Source organism: Anabrus simplex, chromosome 3 (genome assembly GCF_040414725.1).
Source record: "Anabrus simplex isolate iqAnaSimp1 chromosome 3, ASM4041472v1, whole genome shotgun sequence".
Lineage (NCBI taxonomy): Eukaryota > Metazoa > Arthropoda > Insecta > Orthoptera > Tettigoniidae > Anabrus > Anabrus simplex.
The window spans coordinates 238,871,277-238,899,263 of record NC_090267.1 but is presented as its reverse complement, the minus strand read 5'-3'; the positions used below and the strand labels follow the sequence as shown (position 1 = coordinate 238,899,263).

At 38.5% G+C, this 27,987-nt stretch overlaps 1 protein-coding gene across 1 annotated transcript in view; it reads right to left on the bottom strand.

Moving 5' to 3' along the window:
* The window catches only part of Rga (Regena), a 167,075-nt gene that overhangs the window by 96,410 nt on the left and 42,678 nt on the right, over positions 1 to 27,987 (bottom strand). Inside the window, exon 4 of the mRNA XM_067142935.1 lies at positions 24,900 to 25,139. Coding sequence (XP_066999036.1) covers positions 24,900 to 25,139 — 240 coding nt within the window. The remainder of the gene's footprint in view (positions 1 to 24,899; positions 25,140 to 27,987) is intronic.

Sequence of the window (27,987 nt, the reverse complement as noted above, 5' to 3'; positions counted from 1 at the left end):
CTTCTTCTGCCTGTTGACAGACATAGTAACAGTTTTCAATTTATTTATTGTTAATCCGTGTGCTTTCAAATGTTCATTCCAGGTATTCAGCCTCTCTTGGACTTCCTTCTCTGTATTTCCCCAAATTACTACATCATCTGCAAATGCAAATGCATTGATGTCCATATTGTTCTTCTGCTTAATTTCTTTCATGACTTCATCCATGACAGTGATAAAAAGTAATGGTGAAAGGGTACTGCCTTGTTGCACTCCTTTAGTGGTTTGGAACCAATCAGAATTACCGTTTCCTATCTGTACGCAACTGCAGCAGTCTTCGTAAAGCATTTTAACTTTCTGGATAAGCCCTTTGGGTACATTCTTCTTTCTTAAACATTCCCATATAGTCGTCCTTGGAACACTATCAAATGCTTTTTCGAGATCCAAAAACACTAGTGTTACGTCTTTGCCCTTCTCCCAATGCTTTTCTAACAGTATTCTAAGGGCAAATATGAGATCGGTAGTTGATCGGTGTTCTCTGAATCCATATTGTTCTTCCTGTAGTTGTGGTTCTATTATTTTCCTTAGCCTTTTTTCAAGTATTTTCTCAAATATTTTCAAACCATGAGACAATAAAGTGATCCCTCTATAATTGCTACATTTCTTACGGCTTCCTTTTTTGAAGAGAGGTATTATTATTCCCTTTTTCCAATCATCTGGGACTTTCCTATCCTTCCATATTGCATTAATTACTCTATGAAGCCACTGTATTCCTATTGCACCAGTTGCTTTGATCATATCTGCACTGACTTCATCAAATCCTGTAGATCTTTCTTTGGGCATACTATTAAGGGCCATCTCTACTTCCTTCCATGTTGGCGGACTCTCTTGGTCAGGCTCATCATTGCAGCTTAAACTGACCTGCGTGGTTACATCATTGGAGTCTTTCCCAGTACTGTTGTATAAATTATCAAAATAGGATTTCATGATCTTCCTTATTTCTGTCTCCTCCCTAACTATGTTACCATCTGGTTCCTCTATTGCTGTTATGTATTCATTGTCTCTTCTTATATTTCGTATTGTTCGGTAAAGTAGTTTAGAATTAGCTTTGCTGTCTTGCTCTAGTTTATCTGTGAAATCAGTCCAAGCTTTCTGTTTTTCTTCGGCCACAATTTTCTTTACTTGTAACTTCTGATCTCTGTATTTCTGCTGCAGTTCGTTTACTCTAGATTCGTTCCTTTGACTTCCTTTTTGCATTTCTTTGTCTCTGGCTTTCCTGGTTTCATTTTTTACTTTCACAGCAATCTTCACCCGATCGTTCCACCAAGGAGTTTCTTTTCCCTTCATTTTGCTATTAGTTTTACCACAAACTTCTAATGCAGCTCCGACAATGCTTTCTTTGAATCTAGTCCACTCGATGTTGCCTTCTTGTAATGCATCTGATGGTAATTTATTGGTCACTTTTTTTGTGTATTCAACTTGTTTTTCTGTCTTCTTTAGCTCCCATGTCTTAATTTTTGGTTTCCTGTATTTCTGAGGCCTATAAATTTCAATGTGCTTTATTGTTGCGAGGAGAAGTCTGTGGTCACTGTCCAGGCTTTCACTTGGTATAACTCTGACATCACATATGGTCTTTCCTGCTTCAATATCAGATATAAAATAATCTATCAGAGTTTTAGTATCTCCATTCCAACTGTATCTTGTTAGTTTATGACTTAGCTGCTTCTGAAACCAACTGTTGTTTATTCTCAAGCCATTCCTTACACATAGATCTAGAAGACTTTCTCCTTCTGGGTTCCTGTCTCCATAACCATGTGGACCTAGTACATTTTCATATCCACGCCTGTCTGATCCAACTTGAGCATTTAGATCTCCCATTATTATGATATTTTCCTCTCTTTCTATAGCTTCTTCTAAATCAGTTCAGAATTGTTCTTTTTCCTCTTCATTACAGCCAGTCTGTGGGGCATACACCTGGACTACTGTCAGCACACTCTTGTTAAGAGAGATGTTCAACTTAATAATTCTTTCATTAACATACATTACCTCACTGATGACATCAATGTCCTCTCTTAATATAAAACCTACACCATTTTTGGCTTCTGTTTTATTTCCATTCCAATGTAGTTTGTATCCTTTTCTTAGCTTTTTTGTTCCTCTTCCCTTCAACTTTGCCTCACTCAGGCCAAGAATACAGAGGTTCCTCCTTTCCATCATATCTATCAGCTCCTCGCTTCTGCCAGTCAGGGTCAGGATATTTAATGTTCCAATTCTGTGTTTAGGACTCTTTCTTTTGGGCTTCTTCGCAGAACATCGTACTTGAACATCAGCCTTACGGTCATCATACGTTGCAGATGTTTGAGAAGACGTGTCTATGCGGTATTTTCTTTGCGTTCCGAGGCTCGTTTTGTAGTTGAAAGCAATCGATATAACCCTTCAGTTGACTTGCTAAGCCTAACACTGCTGGGGATTTTCTGTCAGGGGTATTCTCCCTTAGCCTTTGGCAGTCCCCTACCTCACTGCAAGGCAGCAGCTGATGAATTTATGTGTCATTTCCTACACAAGGGTCTCATCAAACCTTCTAGGGGAAAACTCCTCCACCCGTAGCTGTTGGTCTTCCCCTAGTTTGTCGGGTTTGGTGTCGGCCGCCCAACCCTCGGCCAGACAGTCGCAGGTAGTACCGTCTACTGTCGGATACGGTATCAGGATCACTCCTGACCTGACCTGTCTAATAAAATTGTTACATGCTCAAAAAAGAGGACGTAAGTAAAACAATACTATTAGTATAGGAAATAATAAAGGAAACAAAATTCAAGTTTGAAGTTCATATTCAATAAGTAGCACCAGTACAACACCAGGCTTCTATACCTTTCTTTTCATACCAGAACTATTTTGCTTCTTCGTATCAATGTGTTCCTGGATGTACAAATCCAGACAATATCTAAAAGAACTCGTATACAAAGTAATACTTTTAAGAAACACAGCAATAGGCAAATTTATGATAAAATGCATGGCATGTTTTATTTCAAGTGATAGATTATCAGAAGAAATTTGAAGTATATTCAATATGAAAGTGGAAGTTCATCTTGAAACACGACAAAACTCCTACATGGCAACAAAATCTGAAAACTGAAAATGCCAACTCTCTGAAGGTTTAATGATATCTGAACCTGAAATATTCCTGGAAGAATTTTTTTTTTTTAAATTACAGGTTACCTTGGACAACTTCTTGAGTCTTCTGAGGTCATGGTGAACTCGCCAGACTTTACAGCTGGTTGTTTCACCATACCAACTGAAACCTTTTAACACAATATGTACTACTTGCATATTTAGATTTTACAGCATATAGGTGCTTCAATTTTGTTGTCCTAAACTAGCTCTGCTCATCTAAAAAAAATATTATATTTGTTCATGGCGTCAACCTCTATAGATCTTTTGCCACTACTTGCACCATATGATATGAACCTGCATGTAATTGTAATTGCAGAAGTGTAGTGTTGAATGTGAGGAAAGGAACGTTAAGGATGACACAAACACCCAGTCCCCAGGCCAGGGATATTAATAATTTACAATTAAAAACAACTGACCCAGCCAGGAATCAAACCCAGGACCGCCAGGTGACAGGCGGATGCGTTGCCCCCTATACTGCGGGGCCAGACAGTTCTGATCATGCTGAAGTATTTAAAATAAAATCACGGCAGATCAAATGGAAGAACTTCTCCCTGTCAGCAACATCTGTACTTCAGTGGAGCACTTGCAAAAGGCATCTGTACTCCTAAAGAGTGGCTGAAAGTTACACCTGACAGTAGGTATAAAATGCCTCAGAGTGGCGACCCCATCCTAATAATAGTCTAAATATGAATATGGTAATTTCAAACTTATCTTGGAAAAGGTTAGGATGTACCCGCAAGCTACATGTAGTTCCTTGGGTGCTGGGGAACTGTGAAAAATTGGCGATCAGTAGCCAACATCATGAATGGGGGCATAATCAACCTTATGACCCTGACAGAAAAGACAGAAGATTTTTACAATTTGCTTTATGTCACACAGACTCAGGTAGGACTTTTGGCGAAGATGGGATAGGAAAGGGCTAGGAGTGGGAAGGAAACGGCCATGGCCTTAATTAAGGTACAGTCCCAGCATTTGCCTGGATGAAAATAACACGGAAAAACATCTTTGGGTTGCCAAAAGTGGTGTTCGAACCCACTATCTCCTGAATGCAAGCTCACAGATGCGCACCCCTAACCGCACAGCCAACTCGCTCGGTGGTAAGGCAGAAGTGGTGAATTTCATGGAGAAAGAAGGTACAGAAATGATGGGGTTGGGCAAAGCTAAATGGAAGGGGAAAGGAAAAGAAAAGAATACTGAAGTGGTGGCTAACAGGCAATAAATGGAGTGGGCCTGATTTTTTTTGCTATTTGTTTAACGTCGCACCGACACAGATAGGTCTTATGGCGACGATGGGATAGGAAAGGCCTAGGAATGGGAAGTGGCCGTGGCCTTAATTAAGGTACAACCCCAGCATTTGCCTCGTGTGAAAATGGGAAAGCACGGAAAACCATCTTCAGGGCTGCCGACAGTGGAGTTCGAACCCACGGTCTCCCGGACGCAAGCTCACAGCTGCGCGACCCTAACCGCCCAGTCCTGATCATTTTAAAACAGCTGGAGGACTATGTGTATATGGTAAAGTACATTAGTGGCAGGATAATAAAAATTAGACTGAGAATGAGGAACGAAGTAAAGAACTTCATACAAGTGTAAGCATCACAGACAAAGAAGATGATATTGAGAAATTCGTGGAGAAACTAGAAAAGGAGATAACTGATGTGAAAGTGACTATAATTGGAGAAATACACAGGTGAGAAACAAAGAACAATGAAAGGAAGAAGTAATCGGACCATATTGACATGGGAAACAGAATGACGGAGAGAAACTAGTTTAGTTTTGTGAGAGGAATGGAATGAATGTGGGCAATACACAGTTTCGGAAGAAAAATAGCAGGAAAATAACAAGATATGGCTGGGGTGACAGAAGAATAAAATCATTAATTGATTACTTTCTGGTGGAAAAGACAAATTACAGACAGTTGATGGATGTAACAACTTTTTCAAAAGGTATAGTCAAAACTTCCACATTTACAATACATTTCTTTTTTTTGTTGTTGTTTTATTAGCAAATTAACAAATGTCGGTACGTGTTTCGTCCTTCTTAGTGGACATCATCAGCTGAAATAATTGTAAGAATAAGTACAATAAATAATAAAATATGATTCAGATTACCAAATTCGTCAGTTAAAATGCATGATACAATTTTGGAACTATCATGTGTGTTTAACATCTATATCTTAATTCTAACAGAACCAAACATTTGTGCTACAGCATTTTAAAAACATTCACTAAATTTTATCATACATTTTAATTGACGTATTCGGTAATCCAAATCATATTTTAATGTGCATTTGTCTGCATGTATACTAACAACAATACAGGCTTTGCAATGAAATTTATTTTATGTAACAACTTTACCACAAGAAGTATTCAATGGAGATCACAGATTTGTAATAGCAAAAATGAGAGTGGAGAAAACTGAAAAATTAAAGGAGATAAGAGATAGTCAAATACAAGTGTGGAAATTAAAAGAATGTACAGGAAGAATTTCTCGAGAGACTGAAACAACAAATTCCATTCCAGTTACAGAAGTAGGAAATGTGGATGAATAGCCCAACTTCAAAAGGACATTTGTAAGCAGGGGCGAAGCGTCAGGGGAGACAGGGTAGACAGCGTGTACCCGTGTCATTTTGTGAACAAAATATTGTCTAGCTATTTCAATTATTTTTTAGAACATTAATTATTTCTACATTCATGACATAATTGTATTCCCAGATTTACTTATTTTCGTCTCGCTTTGGCAATGCTTGGGCTCGCGTCAGTTACACGAAGCACGAAGACGAAAGTAGACGCTGTCCATTCTGTGTATGTCCCCTTTGATCTTCAAAGCTTTCAGATAGAGCAACACTAACGCTATCTGTAGGTGCTGACTGTGGAACTATGACTTTTCTACAGCGAGATATCTCCGCCCGGTAGACAGACTTACCAGTGTCTCTTCTTACTCTCATTGGCTAGCATTTGGATGTCGGTTATAAAGGTGTTCTTATTGGCTACCATCTCAAACATGCTTTTAATGTAATTAATTTGAATTTACTTTATTATAAGACACGTCAAAAAATAAAATAATAATATTCAAATACGAAGTATAGCAAACTTACACCTAATGAATGAATGAGAGCATCAAAATATTTCAAATACATGCATTTTCTTGCGCGCCAATATTAATTACGGTATTATAACCCCAACAACTATTAGCTTACATTCTTAATAATGAACTTCAGAATGTACATACGGCAACAACACAATTGCTTAATTTGGTGGTGTATATTCTTTTAACGTCATTTGCTAGTGAACGCGCTATGCGTGCCTTCAAACGAATTAAAACCTATTTAAGGAATTCGATGACCAACCAGAGACTAACTTGGGAACTCTAGCTATAGAGAAGGAAGTGCTGTGGCATCTTAGGGAGACGCCTGACTGAAATGCTGAAATGAAGGACAGGCGGATTTAACTCATTTACAAGCATATTGTTTAAGGTGACTTGTACGAAAATCTATTTGTTTCTTATTTCTCTTATTAAATCTATATAACAATGAAATATATTACTATTTTTTATTCTACCGGGCGAGTTGGCCGTGCGCGTAGAGGCGCGCGGCTGTTAGCTTGCATCCGGGAGATAGTAGGTTCGAATCCCACTATCGGCAGCCCTGAAGATGGTTTTCCGTGGTTTCCCATTTTCACACCAGGCAAATGCTGGGGCTGTACCTTAATTAAGGCCACGGCCGCTTCCTTCCAACTCCTAGGCCTTTCCTATCCAATCGTCGCCATAAGACCTATCTGTGTCGGTGCGACGTAAAGCCCCTAGCAAAAAAAAAAAAAAAAAAAAAAAAAAAAATTTTTATTCTGAAAGTATGTTGTTATTTGACAAATCCCGCTGCCTATTTAGTCTATATTTAAAAATAAAACGAGTGCACTAGGGTTTGTCTTAGTTTCATGTTCATTAATATAATAATGAATACAGATCTGTGTACGTCGAAAATAAAATTCCATATATAATATGATTAAAACAGTTTAAATTTGAAAAATTATCTGTCTACCCCCTTACTTAGTTCATGCTTCGCCACTGTTTGTAAGTGGGGCAGATAGTGCCAGTGGCAGAACATCAATGAGAGTGAAAGAAAAGCATGGCAAGAATGGAATAGTGGTTAAAAAAGAAAGCAGAATAAGTATCTTGATAATGAAATGTGAGACAGTAGTAATACGGTGTGATGACTCAACAGTAGAAGATGATATAACGATAGAGGTGGAATTAGCAGTCCGTAAACTGAAAAGGGGGAAGGCTGCAGGGATGGATAAAATTAGTGTGGAAATTATAAAGGTCGCTGAATCTGTTGGACTACATTGGGTGTACAAATTGTTAAAGTTCATATGGAAACAGAAACGTGTACTAGAAAACTGAAGAAAGGGAATAATAAACAGTATTTAAGAAAGGGGACAAAAACGTGTGTGTGCCCTATAGAGGAATTACACTATCATCACATACATACATACATACATACATACATACATACATACATACATACATACATACATACATACATACATACATTATCATTATGGACTATTATGCCTTTCAGCGTTCAGGCTGCAAGCCTCTGTGAATATACTAAATGTCGCCACAATCCTCTACTTGCAACTACTATCGGATTTTTTATTATGGACACTCGAGTTTAGCCTTTAATTACAAACGAACCAATAGGCCTATTGCAATGCGAGTTATACCAATATTTTCGTTGTTTACTTCTACATTAGTGTATATAAGACACATTGTTTTCGACGTTCATTAAATATTTTTTATTTGTGATTATAATAAATATTGCCCGAGTTTTTGGCTACTTCTCTAGGAAGCGCTCACTTAGGAATATATACAAGGAAAACTACTTGTCTGATGGTAATGAAATTTTTATATGTTATAACCACATGTATTTGTAGTGTAATACTCAAGTTGCAATTTTTTTCAACCACCCCCAAAAAAGTTCTTATCATTTTTCTAAAGCAACTCTTTCTCAGTCCAGGATAAACGTACGACAGCAAACATGGGCTTGTTTTGAAGCACTCAGTCATGGTTATCAGAAACTACAACAACTGTAACCGTACAGTTTGGTACCGAATTTATAAAGAGTAATATTGAAAGGAGGTTTTGTGTACGCCGGACCGTGCAATTAACAGCAGGCCGGCTGGTGAAATCGGGCGCAGTGTTGCCGCGTTCAGTAGTAATCACGCGCGCAACGAACACAGCTTTTCGTTTACTTTCAACCTTTAATTTTATTTCCTCTTATAAATTCCACTTCCGATCACCTTTTCTCATAAGGGCTTTGGACCTTCAAAGGCAAGTTTAAAAATGGTTGACTTCCTAATTTGGAAATATCACACTGTACAATTTTTACAAGAGTTATCTGCATTGTTATTTACATATATTTACAATATTTAATTCTATGAATTTTCTTCGTCTGAAAAATCACTGTGTTCCGATAAATCGGTGCTGCTGTCATTCATGTTGATTATGACTGGCTCGAAATAAGCGACGTTTTCAGACAGTCCATCTTTTTCCAAGTAGTAGTCCTCAATTATCTTAGCATGTTTAATGCATTGTTTCCAGAGTTCAGGGGTGACGGTACGTAAGGCTTCTCGGCATAAAGCGTTAATTGCTTCCACACCTCTACCATTTTCTAACGTGTTAGCCATATTTGTTTTTGCTATTTATCCTTTTACGTACGCCCTAATGAGCTCGATTGGATTAAGCTCGCAATGGGCCACTGGTAACCAAACAAGCTGTACATCTGGTCGAAGTCATTTAGTCAGTTGTTCCAGCTTCTTTACCGGTGTTTGAAAATAAGGCCTGGCAAGGACAATCAGCTCTGATTTCGTTAATTTGTTATAATCGTCAACTCCAGGTGGTAGTGAAATATTCTTTGATGTTATCCAGGTTATAATTTCAGGTTTCAGCCATGACATGTTCGGGTTTTTAGATGAGGGATCGACCATCGTATGATATGGAGCTTGATCTATAACGACAGCCGACCTTTGAGGCAATAAACCCAGTACTTTCGTGAACCATTATTCATAATGATTTGAGTTCATCTCATTGTGGTAATCACCACTGCCTTTCTTGCCAATAAAGCAAAAGTCCTGCACATTCAAGAAATCCTTCTTCACTTCCGATGTGTAAAATTATGATGCGTTTCCCAGCTCCAGACGGTGTTTTGAACCCTCCACGTAATCTATAAATTTGCTGAATGTACCCTCTGTACAGATTATAGTTGTCAAAGTTGTTTTCTAAAGCTTCAACCACGTTTTCTTGCCACCCATATTTCATAGTATGGTTCTGTCCGCACCATGTCTCGTCTGTAAAGAAGATCTTGAAGCCCTGTGCTCTTAAGTCTCTAATTCGTCTAAGGTAGGTATTTCGGCATGCAGCGTGTGTCACAGATTCCATTAGCACTGGTTTCCTGTTTAGTTTTTATAATCCGAATCCCAAGCTTCGAACTACTTTCAAAAGCGTAGAAATTGACACATCAGGAAAATCAGGCATATTTTCTAACAGTTTCATTCGGAGGCTTTTAATTGTGGGAAATATCTTTTTCATATGAAAATCGTGCATATTTCTTCGTATTGTGCCCAAAGTAAAATCATCGAGATGGATTTTCGGACGCCCCGGTCTCACACACTGCTTCTTTCTTGACCTGGATGACGTATTTCATTCATTCTCCTTTGAAGCGACTCCTACTCTCTTCACTGACGACAGAGATAATCCAAGACAATCTGCCACCTTCTTGTACACAGGGAACCTCCTGTCCCCTACTTTTCCCCCTCACATTGAAAGAAACAAATAGCACTCAAAATCATTGCAAGTTCACCCTCTGATAACGGCGGTCTCGGAGGCATCTTGAAGTGACGTGGCCAACATGCAGAACATAGGACAACTGAAAATAGCTTGCGGATAAACCAAGGTCATGGGCATTCCGTTGCACAACTGCCCGGGGCGAGTGTACTGTGTTCGTTGCGCGCGTGGTTACTACTGAACGCGGCAACACTGCACCCGTTTTCACCAGCCGGCCTGCTGTTAATCGCACGGTCCGGCGTACACAAAACCTCCTTTCAACATTACTCTTCATAAATTCGGCACCAAACTGCACGGTTACAGTTATTGTAGTTTCTGATAACCATGACTGAGTGCTTCAAAACAAGCCCATGTTTGCTGTTATACGTTTATCCTGGGCTGAGAAAGAGTTGCTTTAGAAAAATGATAAGAACTTTTTTCGGGGTGGTTGAAAAAAATTGTAACTTGAGTATTACACTACAAATACATGTGGTTATAACATATAAAAATTTCATTACCACCAGACTAGTCGTTTTCCTTGTATATATTCGTAAGTGAGTGCTTCCTAGAGAAAAAGCCAAAAACCCGGGCAATATTTATTACAACCACAAATAAAAAATATTTAATGAACGTCGAAAACAATGTGTCTTATATACGCTAATGTAGAACTAAACAACGAAAATATTGGTATAACTCGCATTGCAATAGGCCTATTGGTTCGTTTGTAATTAAAGCCTAAACTCGAGTGTCCGTAATAAAAAATCCGACAGTAGTGCTGTGGCCTCATTTAGTTCTATACCTCTTATCTTTAAATCGTTAGAAACTGAGTCTAACCATCATCGTCTTGGTCTCCCTCTACTTCTCTTACCCTCCATAACAGAGACCATTATTCTCCTAGGTAACCTATCCGCCTCACATGACCCCACCACCAAAGCCGCTACAGCTTCATCCATCGAGTTCATTCCTAAATTAGCCTTTATCTCCTCATTCCGAGTACCCTCCTGCCTTTGTTCCCACCTGTTTGTACTAGTAATCATTCTCGCTACTTTCATGTCTGTTACTTCTAACTTATGAATAAGATATCCTGAGTCCACCCAGCTTTCGCTCCCGTAAAGCAAAGTTGGTCTGAAAACAGACAGATGTAAAGATAGTTTTTGTCTGGGAGCTGACTTCCTTTTTACAGAATACTATTGATCGCAACTGCGAGCTCACTGCATTAGCTTTACTACACCTTGATTCAATCTCACTACATTACCATCCTGGGAGAACACACAACATAAATACTTGAAATTATCGACCTGTTCTAGCTTTGTATCACCAATCTGACATTCAATTCTGTTGAATTTCTTACCTACTGATATCAATTTAGTCTTCGAAAGACTAATTTTCATACCATACTCATTACACCTATTTTAAAGATATTTGACTGCAAGCTTTCGGCACAATCTGCCATTAAGACTCATCAACATAGGCCAGACTGCTCACTAAGTTTCCACCTAACTGAATCCCTCCCTGCCATTTTATACCTTTCAGCAGATGATCCGTGTAAACTACGAACAGCAAAGGTAAAAGATTACAGCCTTGTCTAACACCCGTAAGTACCCTGAACTAAGAATTCATTCTACCATCAATTCTTTTTTTTTTTTTTTTTTTTGCTAGGGGCTTTACGTCGCACCGACACAGATAGGTCTTATGGCGACGATGGGATAGGAAAGGCCTAGGAGTTGGAAGGAAGCGGCCGTGGCCTTAATTAAGGTACAACCCCAGCATTTGCCTGGTGTGAAAATGGGAAACCACGGAAAACCATCTTCAGGGCTGCCGATAGTGGGATTCGAACCTACTATCTCCCGGATGCAAGCTCACAGCCGCGCGCCTCTACGCGCACGGCCAACTCGCCCGGTGCCATCAATTCTCACTGAAGCCCAATTGTCAACACAAATGTCTTTGACTGATTTTAATGATCTACCTTTAATTCCGTAGTCCTCCAGTATGGTGAACATCTCTTCCCTCGGTACCCTGTCGTATGCTTCCTCTAGATCTACGAAACATAAACTCAACTGCCTATTCCCCTCGTAGCATTTTTCAATTACCTGGCACATACTGAAAATCTGATACTGACAGCCCCTCTGTGGTCTGAAACCACACTGGTTTTCATCCAACTTCCTCTCAACTACTGATTGCACCCTCCCTTCCAAGATGCCAGTGAATACTTTGCCTGGTATACTAATCAATGAAATACCTCGATAGTTGTTGCAATCCTTCCTGTTCCCTTGTTTATAGATAGGTGCAATTACTGCTTTTGTCCAATCCGAAGGTACCTTACCAATATCCCATGCTCTACTCTATGAAGCCATTTCATCCCAGCCTTCCCACTATACTTCACCATTTCAGGTATAACTGCATCTATTCCTGCTGCTTTATAACAATGGAGTTTATTTACCATCCTTTCCACTTCCTCAAGCATAATTTCAGCATCATTTTCCTTCTCCCCATGAGCTTGGCTGTTCGCAACACCACCAGGAAGATTTCCTTTTACGTTGAGAAGATGTTCAAAATATTCCCTCCACCTCTCCAGTGATTCCCTGGGATCTATTATGAGTTCACCTGAATTACTCAAAACACTGTTCATTTCCTTTTTCACTCCCTTCATAAGATTCTTTATTACTGTCCAGAAAGGTTTCCCTGCTGCTTGACCTAGCCTCTCCAGGTTATTACCAAAATCTTCCCACAACTTCTTTTTGGATTCAACAACTATTTGTTTCGCTCTGTTTCTTTCATCTACATACAAATCCCTGTCTGTCTCGGCCCTTGTTTGGAGCCATTTGTGATAAGCCTTCTTTTCACGTTTACAAGCTGCTCTCACTTCATCATTCCACCAAGACGTTCACCTTTTCCCATCTTTACAAACAGTTGTTCCTAGGCATTCCCTTGCTGTTTCTACTACAGCATACCTGTATGCCACCCATTCATTTTCTATATCCTGAACCTGCTTACTGTCTACTGTTCGAAACTTATCACTAATCATATCCACGTACTTAAGTCTAATTTCCTTGTTCTGGAGATTTTCTACCCTTATTCGTTTGCAGACAGATTTCACTTTCTCTACCCTAGGCCTAGAGATACTTAGTTCTACTACAGATCAGATAGTGGTCTGTATCATCGAAAAATCCCCGGAAAACTCGTACATTCCTAACAGATTTCCTGAATTCGAAGTCGGTTAAGATATAGTGTATTATGGATCTGGTACCCTTAGCCTCCCATGTGTAGCGGTGAATAGCCTTATGCTTGAAGAATATATTCGTGACTGCTAAACCCATACTAGCACAGAAGTCCAGCAAACACTTCCCATTTCCATTAACTTCCATATCTTCCCCACATTAACCAATCACCCTCTCGTATCCTTCAGTTCTATTTCCAACTCTCTCATTGAAATCGCCCATTAGCACTATTCTATCATTGCTGTTGACCCTGACTATGATGTCACTCAATGCCTCATAAAACATGTCAAATTCATCCTCATCTGCACCATCACATGGTGAATACACTGAGACAATTCTCGTCCTAATTCCTCCAATTGCCAAATCTACCCATATCATTCGTTCATTTATGTGCCTAACAGAAACTATGTTGCGTGCAATGGTATTCCTGATAAACAGTCCTACCCCATACTCTGCCCTTCTCTTTGTAACACCCGTCAAGTACACTTTATAATCTCCTATCTCTTCCTCGTTATCTCCCCTTACCCGAATATAACTTACTCCTAGCACATCCAGATGCATCCTCTTTGCTGACTCAGCCAGTTCTACTTTCTTTCTTCCATAAGCCCCAATAATATTGATAGCTCCCCATCAAATTCCATTTCATTCGCCAACTTGTTTCCAAGGGGTCCTTTGCCTGTCAAATGCGAGGGACTCTGTTACTCCCATAGGTCCGAGGCTTGCTTAAAATGTTCTGAGCTCGGTAAATTCATGAAGCAGGATACTACCCTACTTACACATAGTCCAAGTGACAATTGGCAAAAATACTAGCATGGATATTAGAGAAGAGAATGAGAAGAAAGTTTGAAGAAGAGTTGCAAGAGAAACAGTATGGATTTAGAAGTGGAACATCTACAGTAGATTCAATCTTCAGCGCGAATTGGAAAAATGGAAAGGATCTGATCATGACACTCATAGATACAACCTTTTTATCACACACTTTTTTGTCCCCCTTTTGTAAGACTGGTATTATTTTTTCTCTTTCTACAATCTTCTGGTGCATGTTTCTGTTTCCACATGCACTTCAACAATCTGTACACCCATTGTAGTTTAATAGATCCAACTATCTCACTGTTCCCTTTAATATGATGGAATCAGATAAGGCTATTAAAGAATGTAAAAACGACAAATTAGCAGGCATGGATGACATTTGATCAGAACAGATTGAGCATTTTGGACCAAAAATCAAGGAATGGGTTCTGCAGCTCTTCAACAACTGTATGAGCAGAAGTTAGATAGATACCAAATGTATGGAGAAAGCAGAGTTATTGCCCTACAGACACCTGGAAAGGAAGAAAACCATCCAAAAGATTTCACAGCCATAGTACTTCTGTGTCATCTCTACAAATTACTGGAAAGAATGATTCTAGATCGCATTTTACCCATATTGATCCATTACTTATACAACAGCAAGCCTACTTCCGTCCCATTAAAAGTTCCACCAGGCAACTTCTGAATCTCACACAGTTTATAGAAGATGGATTTGAATCCCACAAGATCACTGATGTGTCCTTTTGTGGATTTATTGGCAACGTATGATACTGTCAACCGTCACAATTTCTGGCCATTGTCTTTAATTTGACAAAGGATAGTGGGGCTTACAAGGCTCATCACCACTCTTCTCTCGAATCGGAAGTTTTTCGTCGACTTCCAAAGACTGTGTAGCCGATACAGAATACAGAAATATGACCTACTACAAGAAAGACTCTAATACTCCAATACTTTTCAACATATATACAAATGACTAGCCAATAAGTCCAAATACCATAAGTTTCTTGTATACTGATGATCTTGCCTTGGTCAAACAAAGCACCAATTTTGAAACAGTGGAAATAAATCTTACTACTGCCATCAAAAACCTATACAGCTACAGCGGAACCTCAATTCTCCCTTTTGGAGGGACCCGGGAGGGTGGGAGGGGGGTAATGAAAAATGTACAATACAGGAAAACTGAAAATACGGGAACAAATTAAAACCATCAACAATACAAAAGTGCTGAACATGATGGCGAAATTTCTTCTTTTTTTAATCTTCCATTGTAATCTGGTCACTGGTATACTGTCTGTAGTAAGTTCCTGGAAGTCTTGTACTGCATAAATTAGGCCTACATAGCATTTAAGGTTATGCTGAACTCAAGAATTTTGAACGTAAGTATCGATTCTCAAAAGTTCTTGAAGGCGCTATATTCAACAGCCAACTAGCTTGGTTTTTCGGAAGTAAGCTCGCTAGTAATACACCTGACATGCCGAAATTCACTTTCGACCCATAGGAGTGGAAACATTGCCTTTTACATTGAAAATGTTGAATACAATATAATCAACACATAATTTATTCTGTGATTAATTATACATCACAGTGTGGCACGGGACTAGTTTCGACCAGGTGTTGATCATCTTCAGCCACTCATGGTAAAAAATTGACTTAGTATTACGGTAATCCTATTATATACAAACAATGATGAAACATATAATTAAAAACATTTTCGTACACTTATTAAATATATGGTTGTATATAATGTTAAAATCTTAAAAACCTTAAAAAGTAGGATATTTTAGCCTTAATGACATCTAAAAATTGTAATAGTTTAAAATAAGATGTGTATTTTTGACGTCATGTATGTATAAACATTGTTTGCTGGGTTCATCCTGTTTAATTGATGAGTCTTTACGATATATACTTGACCACACGACTTCCAGCTTCCGATGTGCTTGTTTGTTTTTCAAATGAAAGGCACAAACTTGTGTCTCTGCAGGGTTAGGCCTGAGCTGGTTTGCATTATAATACAGTGGAACCTCGATTAACTGTTCCTGGAAACTACGTTTTCCCAGATTATTAGTTCCTTCCCATTCCTAAGCTTCCTTCCAACTCCTAGGCCATTCCTATCCCATCGTCGCCATAAGACCTATCTGTGTCGGTGCGACGTAAAGCCCATAGCAAAAAAAAAAAAAATCTTATGCTACAGAAAGACCCAGCAAACCGGCTGGAAATGTTTATCCACAGAGTGAATGTGCATCCAGCTGGTGATGGAGCATGGTCACGCTAGCTGATCATCATTAGTGTGGATCTGAAAGTGGTTCAGTAATACACGTGGTATGTTTTTGCTTAGTATTTAACTGTGACATGAAATATGGCTCAATAACGTTTACTGCACCCCCCCCCCACAAACCTTGTGACCTTGCCGCGGTGGGGAGGCTTGCGTGTCCCAATGAAGCAGATAGCCGAGCCGCAGGTGCAACCATATCGGATGGTTATTTGTTGAGAGACCAGACTAACGTATGGCTCATCGAAAGGGGCTTAGCAGCCTTTCGGAAGTTGCGAGGGCGGCAGTCCGGATGATTGACTGATATGGTCTTGTAATAATACTCAACATGGCTTAGCTGTCCCCCATTCGGATCTCTGAGTGGGGACTAGACGAGAGGGGGCGATCATCAGGAAGATGGATTCTGACATTCTGATAGTCGGAGCGTGGAATGTTAGAAGTTTGAATTGTTGTAGTAGATTAGAGAATCTGAAAAGGGAGATGGATAGACTAAAGCTAGATGTAGTTGGAATAAGTGAAGTACATTGGCAGGAAGAACAGGATTTTTGGTCAGGCCCTACCGAATTATCAACACAAACAGTGGAAATGTAGGAGTTGGTTTAATAATGAATAAGAAAATAGGGCAGTGGGTAAGCTACTACGACCAGCATAAAGAAAGAATTATTATCGTCAAGATGGACACCAAACCAATGCCCACCACAATAGTGCAGGTCTATATGCCTACTAGCTCAGCGGATGATGAAGAAATCGAAAGAATATATGAGGAGATAGAAGATTTAATACAATATGTAAAAGGTGATGAGAATCTAATTGTGATGGGAGACTGGAATGCAGTGGCAGGCCAAGGAAGAGAAGGTAGCACAGTAGGAGAATTTGGATTGGGACAAAGGAACGAAAGAGGAAGTCGGCTGGTTGAATTCTGCACTGATCATAATTTAGTCCTTGCCAATACTTGGTTCAAACACCACAAACGACGGCTGTATACATGGATGAGACCTGGAGACACTGGAAGGTATCAAATAGACTTCATTATGATTAGGCAGAGATTCAGAAACCAGGTGTTGGATTGCAAAACTTTCCCAGGAGCAGACGTGGACTCTGACCACAACTTGTTGGTCATGAAATGCCATCTGAAGTTGAAGAAATTGAAGAAAGGAAAGAATGCAAAAAGATGGGATCTAGACAAGTTGAATGAAAAGAGTGTGAGGGATTGTTTCAAGGAACATGTTGCACAAGGACTAAATGAAAAGGCTGAAGGAAACACTAAAGAGGAAGAGTGGAGAGTCATGAAAAATGAAGTCAGTAGGGCTGCTGAAGAAATGTTAGGAAGGAAGAGAAGATCAACTACGAATCAGTGGATAACTCAGGAGATACTAGACCTGATTGATGAACGACAAAAATACAAGAATGCTAGAAATGAAGAGGGCAGAAAAGAATACAGGCAATTAAAGAATGAAGTGGATAGAAAGTGCAAGGTAGCTAAGGAAGAATGGCTGAAGGAGAAGTGCAAGGATGTCGAAGGTTGTATGGTCCTAGGAAGGATAGATGCAGCATACAGGAAAATCAAGGAAACCTTTAGAGAAAGGAAATCTAGGTGTATGAATATTAAAAGCTCAGATGGAAAGCCACTTCTAGCGAAAGAAGACAAAGCAGAAAGATGGCAGGAACATATCCAGCAGTTGTATCAAGGTAAAGATGTAGATCATTTGGTTCTGGAACAGGAAGAGGCTGTGATGCTGTTGAAATGGGAGACCCAATTTTGAGGTCAGAGTTTGACATAGCTGTGAGCGACCTAAATAGGAACAAGATACATGGAATTGATGACATTCCCTCTGAATTACTGACTGCCTTAGAAGAAACCAGCGTAGCAAGGTTATTCCATCTAGTGTGTAAGATGTATGAGACAGGAGAGAAGTCCCATCTGATTTTCGGCAGAATATTATTATACCTATTCCCAAGAAAGCCGGTGCTGAAGGCTTTGAAAAAGAAGCAGTAATCCAGAAAGGAGTGAGGCAAGGCTGCAGTTTGTTCCCCTCCTTTTCAGGCAAGGCTGCAGTTGGTCCCTCCTCCTTTTCAATGTTTACATAGAACAGGCAGTAAAGGAAATCAAAGAGGAATTTGGAAAGGGAATCACAATCCAAGGAGAGGAAATCAAAACCTTGAGATCTGCCGATGATATTGTTATTTTATCTGAAACTGCAGAAGATTTCGAGAAGCTGCTGAATGGTATGGACAAAGTCTTGGGTTAGGAGTACAAGATGAAAATAAATAAGTTCAAAACAAAAGTAATGGAGTGCAGTCGAACAAAGGCAGGTGATGCAGGAAATATTAAATTAGGAAATAAAGTCTTAAAGGAAGTAGATGAATACTGTTACTTGGGTAGTAAAATAACTAACAATGGCAGAAGTAAGGAGGACATAAAATGCAGATTAGCACAAGCAAGGAAGAGCTTTCTTAAGAAAAGAAATTTGCTCACTTCAAACATTGATATAGGAATTAGAAAGACGTTTTTGAAGACTTTTGTGTAGCGTGGCATTGTATGGAAGTGAAACATGGACGATAACTAGCTCAGAAAGAAAGTGAATAAAAGCTTTTGAAATGTGGTGTTACAGAAGAATGCTTAAGATGAGATGGACAGATCGAATCACGAATGAAGAGATACTGAATCGAATTGGCAAGAGGAAATCAATTTGGCTAAATTTGACAAGAAGAAGAGATAGAATGATAGGACACATCTTAAGACATCCAGGACTTGTTCAGTTGGTTTTTGAAGGAAGTGTAGGTGGTAAGAACAGTAGGGGTAGACCAAGGAACGAATATGACAAACGGATTAGAGCAGATGTAGGATGCAATAGTTACGTAGTTACGTAGAAATGAAAAGGTTACCACAGGATAGGGTGGCATGGAGAGCTGTATCAAACCAGTCTATGGACTGATAACTCAAACAACAACATCAACAATGTTTACTGCACCATATATATTTATTAATGATTTTGGTTTGTATGTGTTAACTCAGTCAGTTCATCAAGTTCACAGGCATTTGCAGGAAGATTCCTGGTAGTAAAAGCTCCACGCCATAGAATTATTCTTAAACTTCATAATAAATTTCAGACCACGGGTGGTGGCTGGTCTAAGAAACCTAAAGGGTTCTTTCTGAAGAAAATAACCAACATTAGTCAACATGAACCGCAATGAGTGATGTTTACTGGGATGTTTGCAACATTCTAACTGCTGTACACTGAACATTTTAGTCATATTTCGATGCTTTAAAACTTCTACAATATCTGACCTAACTGATCTATTCTTTCTGTATTCAAAACTGTAATCTGTCTCAACAGTTGACAGACTTTATAATTCCCGACATAAAAATATAAAGAGGAAGCCGATGTAGTTTTCACATCTTCCAGTTTTTTGGTTTTCAAAATTTATTTCTAATCATGCATGTAATTCAATTTCCTTTACATTCACATCTAGTATTATTACATTATAATATACACAGGTAGACAGACTATGTAAAACAAGAAAAGTGACTACAGTTCCAATTTTTAAAATGTTGATTTTGTGTGATAAATTTCGAAACATCAAGGCAAACAGAGGAGCGGACTGATGTTTCGGAAGCATCATTGCAGCTCTTCCCTCAATTGTTTACCAGTCTTTTTCAATGACTGCCTTCCAATTCAGGATTTCTTGTGCGCTATCGCTCAGAGAATGAAGACATGTGACATCTTTGTAGAAATGAGCAGGAGAACAAAGCGAGCAGAACAAGAGCATGATACTCTTTAAAACCAGTATTTGCATTCCATCCCGCCAGGGACGGTGGACCCACGGTGCCAAAAATGTCTAAACAATGATGAAAGCCAGTGCAACTCAATGATACCCAGAGATGGCAATGAGTGGCGCTTATAGGGCTCTCACTGTAACCAAAGGATAACACACAGTTTAATATAGGAATTTTGAAGGTACAGCAAAACATTGTCAGTATAACGGGGTTCTCGTCATATGCCGTACTCGCTACAGCGGACTTCTACTGTATATCAATGATATGTGTAAAGAAGTGGAATCGGAGATAAGGCTTTTTGCAGACGATGTTATTCTGTACAAAGTAATAAATAAGTTACAAGACTGTAAGCAACTGCAACGTGATCTTGATAATGTTGTGAGATGGCAGTAGGCAATGGTATGATGATAAACGGGGTTAAAAGTCAGGCTGTAAGTTTCACAAATAGGAAAAAGCCTTCTCATTTTTAATTACTTCGTTGATGGGGTGAAAGTTCCTTTTGGGGATCATTGTAAGTACCTAGGTGTTAATATAAGGAACGATCTTCATTGGGGTAATCACATAAATATGATTGTAAATAAAGTGTAGAGATCTCTGCACATGGTTGTGAGGGTATTTAGGGGTTGTAGTAAGAATGTAAAGAAGAGGACATATAAGTCTCTGGTAAGACCCCAACTAGAGTATGGTTCCCGTGTATGGGACCTCCCCCAGGATTACTTGATTCAAGAACTAGGAAAAATCCAAAGAAAAGCAGCTCTATTTGTTCTGGGTGATTTCCGACAAAAGAGTAGCGTTACAAAAATGTTGCAAAGTTTGCGCTGGGAAGACATGGGAGAAAGTAGACGAGCTGCTCGACTAAGTGGTATGTTCTGAGTTGTCAGTGGATAGATGGCGTGGAATGTCATCATTAGACGAATAAGTTTGAGTGATGTCTTAAAAAGTAGGAAAAATCACAATATGAAGATAAAGTTGGAATTCAAGAGGACAAATTGGGGCAAATATTCATTTATAGGAAGGGAAGTTAGGGACTGGAATCACTTACCAAGGGAGAGTTCAATAAATTTCCAATTTCTATGCAATCATTGAAGAAAAGGCTAGGAAAACAACAGATAGGGAATCTGCCACCTGGGCGACTGCCCTAAATGCAGATCAGTAGTAAATGATTTATTGATTGAGGCTGTTCACAATTATTTGATAAGATAATCAGCTATGTGGGAAACGATATGGAAAGGAATGTGATTGTAGTGGGAGATCTCAATTTACCAAATGTCAATTGGGAAAGTAATGTGAACGCCAGGAAGCATGACCAACAAATGGCAAATACGTTAATATGGGAAGGACAGCTGATTCAAAAAGTGATGGAACCAACTAGAAGGAAGGATATTCTGGACGAGGTGCTGGTAAAACCAGATGAGTTCTATAGAGAAACTGAAGTAATAGATGGTATAGCTGTTTTTGTCACAGTTAAAAATAAATGTGATAGAAAGGAATGTCTTAAAAGTAGGACTATTAAGCAGTACTATTTGGCTGATAAAACAGGCATGAAGGAGTTTTTAATAAGTAACTATGGTCAGTGGAAAATGGTACATAAAAATGTAAACAGACTCGGGGATGGGTTTAAAGCAATTGTTGAGGAATGTGAAAATATGTTTGTACCTTTAAAGGTGGTAAAGAATGGTAAAGACCCAGTATATTATAACAAAGAAGTAGAGAGACTAAGAAAGAGGTGCAGGCTGGAAAGAGAGAGAGTTGGAATGGCTGTGGAAGTAAGAAGAAATAGAAGGAACTTACTAGGAAATTTAATCTAGCAAAGAAGTCAGCTAAGCATAACATGATGGCAAGCATAACTGGCAGTCATACAAATTTTAGTGAAAAACGGAAGGGTATATATAGGTACTTTAAGGCAGAAACAGGTTCCAAGAAGGACATTCCAGGAATCATTAATGAACAAGGGGAGTGTGTATGCGATGATCTTCAAAAGGCGGAAGTATTCAGTCAACAGTATGTAAAGATTGTTAGTTACAAGGATAATGTCAAGTTAGAGGATGTGACTAATACTAAAGAAGTATTACAAATTACCTATGATAACGACATTTACAATAAGATACAAAAGTTGAAAACTAGAAAAGCGGCTGGAATTGGAAAGAGTTTTGGGGTACTAAAGACAACGGGTTGGGATATAGTAACATATCTGAAGTACTTACCGGTATTTGATTATTGTTTGCATGAAGGAGCTACACCAAATGAATGAAGAGTTGATATAGTAGCCCCTGTGTATAAAGGAAAGGGTGATAGACATAAAGCTGAAAATTACAGGCCAGTCAGTTTGACATGCATTGCATGTAAGCTTTGGGAAAGCATTCTTTCTGATTATATTAGACATGTTTGCAAAATTAATAAATGGTTCAATAGAAGGCAGTTTGAGTTTAGGAAAGGTTATTCCACTGAAGCTCAACTTGAAGGATTCCAGCAAGGTATAGCAGATATCTTGGATTCAGGAGGTCAAATGTATTATATCACGACTGACCTATGTAAGGCATTTGACAGGCTAGATCATGGCAGACTACTGGCAAAAATGAGTGGAATAGGACTAGACAAAAGAGTGACTGAATGGGAGGCTATAGTTATAAAAACTGATCTCAGCGAAGAAAGCTTTATCTGACCCAGTAATAATTAAGAGGGGAATTCCTCAAGGCAGTTTTATTGGACCTTTATGTTTTCTTATATATATAAATGATATGAGTACAGAAGAGGAATCAGAGATAAGGCTTTATGCGGATTATGTTATTCTGAATAGAGTAATAAACAAGTTACAAAATTGTGAGCAACTGCAAAATGACCTTGATAATGTTGTGAGATGTACAGTATGCAATGGTACGATGATAATCAAGGTTAAAAGTCAGGTGTGAGTCTCACCAATAGGAAAAGTCCTCTTTAGTTTTAATTACTGTAGAGGCGGAAAACTATCGATAGCGACCACTATCGTCATACATCGATAGTCAGTTGCCTATTATCGATAGTCACGATAGTTTTTCCCCCCTCATTGGCTTATTTTTCGCGCTAACAGAAATTGTACAGCTGTTTGCAGTTAACTGGTGAGAAGTTTGTTCCAATTCATAGGTGTGCATTTAATTATCTCTGTGTACCTGCGACTTCAGTGCTGGCACAAAAACTATTTAGCATTTTGGAAGGTGGGATTCTCCATTCAACCAATGCCAATACGGGACAAACAATGAGATTTATATGTTGTCAGTGACTGTATGTAGGCGAGAGAAGATAAGGCACATTTTAGGTCAAACTCCATGAAAGCAACTGAAAACTCTCCTGCCATCTGTTGAGAACGCTGTAAAACATTTTTCCAAAGATATTACAAAACCCGAGAAAATGTCGGGCGATCGCAAAATGAACACTGCAGCTGAACAAGAATTTCTCGGGAGGTCACGTTATGGGCAAGCACGTGCAGCCCGAGAATGTCTCGGACGTGCCACTGAAGAGATTTATGAGTGATTCCGATTTGAATTTCAGAAATTACTAGCATGAAATAGTTGTGCTTCCACTGATTTTTTTGTGGATTGTGTTCAATAAATGTTCTATTTTCAGGCATAATGATATGATTCGTTCCACTTTTTGAAAACTATCGATTACTATCGATAGTAGAGCTCATTATATTGGAAAATATTGATGGCGATTACTATCGATAGTTTGCCGCCTCTAAATTACTGCATTGATGCAGTGAAAGTTCCTCATGGAAATCATTAAGTACCTAGGTGTTAATATAAGACATGTAATGGTTTGAATAATCACGTAAGTGGGATTGTAAATAACGGGTACAGTTCTCTGCACATGGTTATGAGGGTGTTTAGGGGTTGTAGTAAGGATGTAAACGAGAGGGCATATAAGTCTCTGATAAGACTCTAACTAGAGTATGGTTCCAGTGTATGGGACCCTCACCAGGATTACTTGATTCAAGAACTGGGAAAAATCCAAAGAAAAGCAGCTCGATTTGTTTTGGGTGATTTCCGACAAAAGAGAAGCATTCCAAAAATGTTGCAAAGTTGGGGCTGGGAAGACTTGAGAGAAAGGAGACGAGCTGCTCGACTAAGCAGTATGTAGCAGGTTATAAATTTCATTTTTTGTTCGTATTGAAGATCTACTCGTGATACAAATTCTTACAATACAATATTGTCAATACAATATTGTATTGTATTGAATAGGTGGTAATTAACAACATTATAAGAATTTGTATCATAAGCAGTATGTTCCGAGCTGTCAGTGGGAGATGGCGTGGAACGACATTAGTATACGAGTAAGTTTGAGTGGTATCTCTGAAAGTAGGAAAGACCACAATATGAAGATAAAGTTGGAATTCAAGAGGACAAATTGGGGCAAATACTTGTTTATAGGAAGGGGAGTTAGGGATTGGAATAATTTACCAAGGGAGATGTTCAATAAATTTCTAATTTCTTTGAAATCATTTAAGAAAAGGCTAGGAAAACAACAGACAGGGAATCTGCCACCCGGGCGACTGCCCTAAATGCAGAGCAGTAGTGATTGAGTGATTGTAGAACAATTCTCTTGACCTGAAATAATGTAATGTTGAAAGCAGGAAAGCATTACTGCCAAACACAAAAACTGGTCATCTACTGAAGGTTCAGAACATGTACACCTTTTCCACCACTAGAGGATGACAACGATGATAACATTTCTTATATTTCTGCACTCATATAAAAAATCAGTGTTTTCACAGGCATTGAGCAGCATGAAGAATATGCTGAGTACATCTTTCTCAATGAATAAAATCAGCAAACCTAAGGAAAAAAGAAAGAAAAGAAAAAAAGCTGAGTTTCAAAATTATATTTACCGTCAGGAGATGTCTGGATCCCTCTTTTCGAGGCTTGCGCTTTCTCAGCACCTGGCGCCCTATTTGCTGGAGTTGAGTCTTGGTTGAGATCAGAGCCAACAACCGTAAGCCCTTTTTCCCCTGATACGCTTCCTCCTGGAGATGGACCATCCGTGGTCTGAGTGCCCGGTAACGCAGGGAAGTCTTCCGAACTCATGGTGAACTCACTAGACTCAGCAGTTGGTTGTTTCACCATGCCAACTGAAATCATAGGTTCTGCCTTCAATGAATATTATTTTATTATATGTATATAGTTGTTACTTTTTTACTATATAACCATTCAAATTTAGCACCCTGAACTAACTCAAGTTAAGGTGCCATTTTGTTGAAATAGAGAATGAACTGACATTGAGAAGTCTTATATTTGATTTTGTAAGGGGAGAAAATAAAAAGAAAAGAAAAAAACAATTATCTACCACTTTCAAAATAACAGAGAAACAATAAAATTATAAACTGCCAGAGTGTGTCACAAAAAAGGTGTCACAAAAATGCCACATTATATCACCACCAAAGTGTAAATAGTTCTCTATTATGAAATACTGAAAGTCAGAAATCACTATTTAACAGCATCATTAAGGAACGGATGCTGCTTTTATTATGATGTCCATGGTGTGGCTTGGAAATGCAGAAAATTTCTTTCCACCTGCTATTTAAGCTTATAAATGAGATGTGTTCCTTGTGACCTCTTTAAAGTATGTCACTTGTGACAAATTGACAGTATTAATTAAAAATTGCTGTATTAACAAACTATTGATAAAGTATTGAGCTCATGTACCATAGAAGCATCGTTCAATAATGAAAACTCTAGAGTATTCAGGTATCAAAAGTATCTCTAAGAATCATACACATTACCCACATCAGCTCACTTCAGTCCGTAAGATGTAAATGCATTCGAATCACATTTCAAATTATGGTCTTTGAGGATTCTATCAATTACCGTACATTTCAGAACCTTGTTTAAAAATTAACCTTTACATAAGAAACTATTTTAATATGCCTTTTTCTATAATTATATATTATAAGTTGCTTGACTAAGTGGTATGTACATTATAAATAAAAAATTATGTTAAAGATTCACCTTTTCAACACAACCTTAAACCCAGAGATAATTGATCAAAGGAAATTACTTGTAAAATAGTTAATGTGATATGCAAAGACAACCATCCATTTAGCATTGTAGAAGGTAAAGGATTTAAACAGTTGATTCAGCACCTTGAATCTAAGATATACTATGCCTACTCATATGTATATCAAATGACATCCTCCCAAAAGTGTATCATGAAGTAGAAATGAGAGTAAAAGATGACCTCCAAAATGCAAGTGGTATAGTTATGATAGATTTCTTGTTTCTTATTTTAGAATCTGCTTTATGTCGCACTGGCACAGATAGGTCTTATGGCGACAATGGGATAGGAAAGGGCTAGAAGTGGAAAGGCCTTCATTAAGGTACAGCCTGGTGTGAAAATGGGAAACCTCGGAAAATCACCGTCAGGGTCCCCAGCAGTTTGGTTCAAACCCAGTATCTCCCAGATGCAAACTCACAGCTGCGCACCTATAACCGCACGGCCAACTCACCCAGTTATGATAAATTTGTGTACATTAGCAACAACCACGACTACCTAAGTTCAGTACATATGCACTGAAGTGATACTATTTGAAGAAGTGAGACATAGAGGTAAAAATATTGCAAATTTCTTAAGACACTAGAAAATTGGGGTTTAATGGATAAAATAGCGGCTGTGATTCAGGACAATGGTCATAATGTATTAAGTGCCATGACTTCGGGAAAATTTTCCTATTTACCGTGTGTAGCTCATACACTAAAATTTGCTCTGAAATACAAACTTTTCAGTTCAAAGAATAATGGGAATCTCATTGCATTATGCAGAAAATTGGATGTTTCAAATATTACTCATAATCCATCAAGATTCTCAAAGCTGCACAGAAACCTGCATAACGGAATTCAACTCTTCATATGCTAAAAACAAGAATAGAAGAGACCCAGTAAATTCACATCTGCCAATCTCACCCTTCCAGTAAACTTTACAGTAGAGTAAAATAATATATTATTATTGGTCCACCTTTTCAATACAAAATGAAAATTACATAGGGACTAGTTTCGACCTAGTAATAGGTCATCATCAGCCTGAAGTAAGTCAAAGATCGAAGAAAACATAAACAATGTAAACACAAGTACAGTCTCTTTAAAGGTACATTACTAGGTCGAAACTAGTCCCTATGTAATTTTCATTTTGTATTGAAAAGGTGGACCAATAATAATATATTATTTTACTCTATTGTAATCACAGTTCAATACGGATCTATCATTATGAAACTTATTTATTTTAATAACTTTACAGTATCGAAATGGGAACATATTGATTTATTGATCAATACCCCGAACATTTTAAATCAAGCAATATCCCTATGTTCTTCTACAGTGACAGTGTCCGAGACAATCCTCATTGTGAACAGTGTCATATCTCATTTTCAGAAGCCATCACACAGTGGATCAAGAATTATAACAGCAAGACAGTCATTGCTGGATGCAATTAATACGCAGTACAAAGATGTTGAAGGGAATGAAATATGTTCTTCCATCACAACGCTGTTGTACCCCCACTAAAAAAGAAAAGATTTTCACCGTTCGAGTGCTCTCACTGCTGTTACAGAGACAAACTGCTGCAACCTCTTAATCAATACGAGAGTCCTGAATCCACAACTGAAGAGGTAAGCTTGTTAACTCCATTTTCATATGCTGTATATTGAAATCTTTGGCGAAATTATAGACTGCACTTAAATACTCCCTAAAAATAGTACAGTAAGGATTCTTTTAAAATAAAAAGTTTATTTCATATGACCCATTCTTTGGAGTCAACAAAATTGTTTGGTACATGGTGCTTGTACGGCAATATTATGCAAGAAAATGATATAACAAATTCATTGTCATTTAACACTTCTGACGGTGAAATCACCTTTAAAAGATTCTTTTATCCCCCCCCCCCCCACTTTCAAGTGTTTACGATCACTGGAAAATGAATACAAAGTT